Below are 6172 nucleotides of genomic sequence, written 5' to 3' on the forward strand. Positions count from 1 at the left end.
AGCACAGGAACCACTGCCCCAGCCTGGGCTTTTATTAAAACTTCTGTTAATTTCATGGTAATTAAGCCATGGGTGGTGTGGTTGGTGGTAATTGATGAGGTGCAGCTCCCCTGTGCTGAGGAGCCCTGGGATGGGTGCAGGGGCTGCTGGTGTGGGGGAGTGGGGTCCTGGGGGTCCCTCTGCCCCACAGACCCCTTAGGGATGGCCCTGGCACTGGGGGGCTCAGCCTGGCCCCGATGTCCCTCTGCAGGAAGGAAGAGGGGGATAAGAGAGTTTTCCAGAGGGGCTTTGCCTGCCCCGTCTCTGGAAGTGTCCGGGGCCAGGTTGTTGTTTAACACGGACACTCCAGGGTTTCCCATCACGTCATCCCAAGTGTTTGCTGTTGGTAATAAACAATTTATTGTTTATTATTGAGGGACTGGTTTAGGCCCTCAGCCCAGGTTTGCTGAGAGGGTTGGGGTCGGGAGAGGATGAGGAAGGAGCCGTTTGGAAATCCCAGTGGCATCCAGGGAAACACCGCAGGGATGCCTCAGGAAGCTGCCAGGAGAAGCTGGTGAAGCAGCCTGGAAAACCCTGTGGCACCTTGTGAACGGAATTCAAGTTAAGGATGCTTGGCTGGCCCGGAAGCCCCAGCAGGAGGGTGGAGCTGTGGTGTGCTCCCAGTGGATCCGGAGCTGTGCAGTTGGGTTTTTCTTGGCTCTGGACGAGCACAGGGAGGGGATGGGCATGGATCTGATCCTGGTTTGAGAAGGTGCTTCCCAGCAGGAGCTCTGTCAGTCAGCCTCTGGTAAATGCTGTTATTTGGGGTGGGAGGGAAAAGGTGCTGGAAAGGATGGGAAAAGCACCCGTGGCTTCCTTCGGATTCATGGATCATTGAAGGGCATCCCGCTGGTGCCAGAGGGGCTGTGCTGCCAGGTGAGGTCACCAGGGACAGGAAGTGGCTCTAAAAACGCTGGCACTGTGCAAAAATTAAAATAAAGGGGGGGGGGGGGAAAGCCACAAGTGGCTTCTGCCTCTTGTTTGGGGGAAGGAGCTGTGGGGGCCCAGCGTCGTTCGCAAATGCTTTTAATAAAGTGTTCTTTCCTGAGTCCAGGGGAAAAATCCCAGAAACCTCAAGCTTTTCCCATTACATAAGGACCAGATGCTGCTGGGCAGAGCCCTGACTCCCCCCAGCACAGCCCTGTCCCCGTCTCCAGCCGCCATGGGGACCCGGCTCCCTGCCAGGCACAACCCCCGAGCAGTGGGATGGGGGTCCCAGAGAAGCTGTGGCTGCCCCTGGATCCCTGGAAGTGTCCAAGGCCAGGCTGGACGGGGCTTGGAGCACCCTGGGATAGTGGAAGGTGTCCCTGCCCATGGCAGGGGGTGGCACTGGATGATCTGTGAGGTCCCTTCTCAAACATTCCAGGATTCTGTGATTCTTCTTGGAGGATGTGGAGGGCAGTGGGGCAGGTGCCTGTGCTGGTGGCAGGGAGGACCCGCTCTGTCACACGGGGTGACATGGCTGGGTAATTTCTGCGGCAATTAATGCCTCATTAAAGTGCACGAGGGAACAATCAGAGCAGTGAATTTTACCCAGCACAATGGCTGGGCCCTCAGGGTTTTTTGCCTTTCTTTTGAAAAGGAAACAGTCTTTTTCTGGCTTTAACTGCTCCCTGTCTGGAGGCAGAGGAGGAGGGAGCCTTGGTGGGCATCTCCATTCCCAGCTGGTGCTTGGGCATCACCCCCGTGATGGTATTTTCCTCTGCAATCCCACGGGGCGAGCTGGAACCTCCAGGACACGAAATCTGGCTGGAGGCTGGGATGAAAACCGACCCCGTCACAAAACCTGTGTTGAGATGCCCATCAGCCACTGAAACTGGGGGGGAGGAGAAGAGCAGGAGGGATTTCCAGGGCTGGGAAGGGGTTTTGGGGGAATTCCGAGGGGGAACAGCAGCCTGCAGGTGCCCTGTGGATGCTGCTGGTGAGGCAGAGTGACAGCCAGCTCCTTCCCAGGGACAGACTCTGGAGGGGACAAAGGGAATGCTGAGAGGCTGGAGCACGGGGGCTCCTGGAGGAGGTGATCAGTGGGGTGTGACAAGGTGGGGCAGGAGGGAAAGGGGAGAGGTGGCTGTGGTTGGGAAGCCCCTGAGCATTTCTGGCTGGGTTTAGGGCTTGTTCCTACCTGTTGTGGCATCAGATGGGAGCAGCTGAGCCCTGACCGTGTCCCTCTCTCTCCTCAGGAGCCTGATGCCACGGACCCTGGAGGGACAGATCACTATGGAGAAGACCCCCAGCTACTTTGTCACCAAGGAGGCCCCGCGGCGCATCTACAACATGTCCCGGGACACGAAGCTGATCGTGGTGGTGCGCAACCCCGTCACCCGCGCCATCTCGGACTACACACAGACCCTCTCCAAAAACCCCTCCATCCCCAGCTTCCAGGCCCTGGCCTTCAAAAACCTCAGCACGGGACTGATTGACACGAGCTGGAGCGCGGTGAGGATCGGGATCTATGCCAAGCACCTGGATAATTGGCTGCAGTACTTCCCGCTCTCCAAATTCCTCTTCGTCAGCGGGGAGAGGCTCGTCAGCGACCCTGCCGGGGAGATGGGCCGTGTCCAGGACTTCCTGGGGCTCCAGAGGGTGGTGACAGACAAACATTTCTATTTTAATGAGACCAAGGGCTTTCCCTGCCTGAAGAAGCCGGAGGGGGGAAGCAAACCCCGCTGCCTGGGGAAATCCAAGGGGCGTCCGCACCCCAAAATCGACGGGCAGGTGGTGCAGCGCCTGCGGGAGTTCTACAGACCCTTCAACATGAAGTTTTATCAGATGACAGGGCAGGATTTTGGGTGGGACTGAGCCATCCCCAGGGCATGCTGCCGGGCTGGCACCTGGACTGCCAGGACCAGGGATGCCCGTGGTCACTGTGGTCAAGGGATCCCCATGGTCACTGTGGTCCAGGGATGCCCATGGCCACCCCACCAGCACCCTCCTCCCATCGTTTTAATTTATATCAGACCTTTTCTGGCAAGAAACGGACTTTTCTGGAGTAGAGAGAAATATTTAAGAAATAAAGCCACAGATGAGCCCTCTCCCCTCCCTGAGCAGATTAAATATTCTTCCATATAAACCCTGCTGATCTCTGTTAACTGGGAGCACTCTGGGTGGCAGGTGGGAGCGTGGGTTTGTGTGCATGAGGATGATGGATCCACCATCCAGAATAAAACCTTTGGAAACCGCTTGGCCTCTGGGGCAGGCAGCCAGTGGGGTTTTGCTAAACCAAGTTCTGGGGGTGACACAGTCACTGGTGGCCAGGGGATGGCTGGGCAGCAACCTCCGATCCTGGGAGATGTTTTGCAGATGGAAAATAGTCCATAGGAATTTCCCAGCTGAGCAAAACAATGAACAGCAGCAGTTTTGTATAAATGGCAGGTCCAGGCTTAGGGAGAGGGGGTTGTGGATCACTTTCCCATGTTCCTTGAGTGGCCCAGCTGAAAGAGCAGGGCTTTTCTAACCCTTAGGAGGAAAACTCCAGCTTCTCCACAATTTACCCAAACTCTGCCCTTTCAGTTCAATAATCTCAGTTTTTCAAATCTGCAGCCATCGAGGGTCATCACGGGAGGCTGCAGAAATTACTTTAATCTGCACTAACTAGTTTTCCCTTAATTAAAGATGGGGAAAACATTTAATTAACCTCTAAGATCTTATTAGTGACTTGTATTTGTCTCTTTAATGAGCTAATTATGAGTTTTGAAGGGCCCTCAGGCCCTGCATTGTTTGCAAATATGCTTTGGCTGTGATTTCTTCCATCATGCAGCATCCCAAACCTGCATCCCAGAGCGACCACGCTGCCGAGGCCTCTCCCTCTCCCTCTCCCTCTCCCTCTCCCTCTCCCTCTCCCTCTCCCTCTCCTTCTCCCTCTCCCTCTCGCAGGTACCACTTCTGGGATGTACAACGGGCCCCATCCCATTTCCTCCCAGCCCCGGTGTGGTTTTGCACCCCCACCTGGTGCTTAATCCCGCACAGCTCCCCCCGCGCCCACATCCCGGGTCCTGGCATCTCGCTTGTGCCCCTGGAGGTGAGGTTTGTTTCCCATCCCATGCAGGTGAGGCTGCAGGTGAGGTTGGGCATGGTCCTGTTCATTCCCGGGACAAGTGACACATGCAGGGACAGGCTTAAGGTGACGCTGGAGTGAAATGCGAACAGGTGCCTGTTTCTGTGAGGAGAGAGGCCGTCGAGGTGACAGTCCCTGGGGGCTTTGTGACCGGCATAAAGCGGGATATTGCCAAGGAGTAGTGAGAGGAGATGAAACCAGGACTGGTTTTGTGCTTGTTGAAATCCCAAAGCCCTCAGAGCGATGCCACTCTTGCGGGGATGGGCTCAGCACCCCGTGCCCGCTGCGGGGTCCTCCGGCCGTGTCCCCCCAGCCCTCTGACCCCCGGCCACCGCCCCACCGGGGGTGGGATGTCGGAGCGGCTGGAGCCCCTTGTCAGCCTCGCTGGCAGCTCCGCATGATGGACTGCACTCTGCTTGTTTAGGTTTTGTTTCCAGCCACGACATTCGACCAAATTATTCTCCACGAAGGGCTTTAAAGTTTCCCAAGTGCCTGTGAAAGCCTGGAAACGCTGATAGTGATCCTATTTCTCAGCTGAGTGACTGCATTCAGCCCCAGCCATATTGATATGCAAAACGTTAAGGGTCCCGGCTCTAAAGATGGTTTCTGTCTGCCCTGTGAAAGGGAACCATACTTTTTTAAAGCCCGGCCCTTTCTAAAGCCGCACAATACCATATAGACTATGCCATTTAAAGCATCTGAAGCGACCCAAAATGTATTGAAAGCTTGCTTTGCAGACTCATTAAGACTACTCAATAGGTTCTGGCAAATACTGTGCCAGGGCTGACCGCACGGATTAAGACTTTTGAAGTGTTACACAAACCCCCTGCTTAAACTAATTGCTGCCCCGCAGCTCACGAGGTCAAGTATTTGTATTCATTGCCTCCGAGAGGAGCCACTTATGGCTCTGTCCAGGTGAAGTCTGCACTTCATTAGATCAAGACAATAAAAGCAGCTTTGGTAGGAAGGGGATGAAATCTCCCGGCTCCTGCTCTGAGCCAAGCACAGGCTTAACTCCACCTCGGCGGAGTTTGGGGTCGTTTGTGGTGCTTTCAAGAGCTCCAGTGGAGCGATGTGCTTCCAAGGAAAGTGTTTCGGTGCAGGATGGTGACAGCAGCCCTGTCCCACTCGTGCTGTCGTGGAGGGTTCAGCTTGAGCAGAGATTCCTTGAAACTCCCGTGCTCACTGAGCACTTCTCCACTGTGACATTTCATTCTCCAGGGTCATGGAATCCTGGAATTGTTTGGGTTGGAGGGACCTTAAAGCCCATCCTGTGCCCAGGAGCCCTGGGCAGGGACACCTTCCACTATCCCAGAGTGCTCCAAGCCCCATCCAACCTGGCCTTGGACACTTCCAGGGACGGGACAGCCACAGCTTCTCTGGGATCCCCATCCCGTGAGGAATTGTTCTGAAACTCCCACAGAAGCTCAAGGACAGGTGCCACTGTTGGACCTTTCTGCTCAAAGCATCTGGAAATAAAGTTATAACAAGAGGATGCTGAGCTGTGCTGATGTTTTCTGGGACAGACGGAGTTTGGGCAGCTGCTTGCTCAGGGGATGATGGCAAAACACCCTGTCCTTGTGGAGCTGGAAAAATGCCTCTGGAGCACCAGGTTCATTGGGGAAGTGCCAGAGCAAGAGGATGATGGAGATCCAGCTTTGCAGCCAAGTATGAAATGAAGTTTTCATCCCCGTCTCTGTTAACCAAAGTTTCCATTTCTAGCCCCAATTTTGTTTTGAAAATCCAACTATCCAAAGTTTTGTGGTTCCTGTGCTCTGGGCCTCCCTCTCCATTCCACTCCATAAGCCAGGAAGAGCAGAGCTGGAAGAGCTTTCCAAAATTTTTTTATTTACTCCTTTTTCTGTTATACCAGATTTAGGAGGACAGAAGGGAAAGAACAAAAATAGGGAAGGGAAAAATAAAAAGCTCCAGAAGCAAGAGGTTTAAACTTCCCTGCTTTTGCATGGGTTTGGAGATGAGGAGAGCAGCAGGGCTGATTTTTAGGTCCACATTTCATCTCGAATGTTTATAACCTGTAACAGGGAAAGTCATGCTCATCCCTGAAAAGGCCCATCTGTC

At 54.4% G+C, this 6172-nt stretch overlaps 1 protein-coding gene across 1 annotated transcript in view; it reads left to right on the forward strand.

Moving 5' to 3' along the window:
• The window catches only part of HS3ST6 (heparan sulfate-glucosamine 3-sulfotransferase 6), a 30719-nt gene extending 26863 nt beyond the window's left edge, over positions 1 to 3856 (forward strand). The window contains exon 2 of the mRNA XM_069029723.1: positions 2220 to 3856. Within this exon, the coding sequence (XP_068885824.1) occupies positions 2220 to 2838 (619 nt within the window). The 3' untranslated portion in view covers positions 2839 to 3856. The remainder of the gene's footprint in view (positions 1 to 2219) is intronic.
• Positions 3857 to 6172: the final 2316 nt, after the last annotated feature.

The sequence above is a fragment of the Aphelocoma coerulescens genome, chromosome 14 (genome assembly GCF_041296385.1).
Source record: "Aphelocoma coerulescens isolate FSJ_1873_10779 chromosome 14, UR_Acoe_1.0, whole genome shotgun sequence".
NCBI classification, from domain to species: Eukaryota; Metazoa; Chordata; class Aves; order Passeriformes; family Corvidae; genus Aphelocoma; species Aphelocoma coerulescens.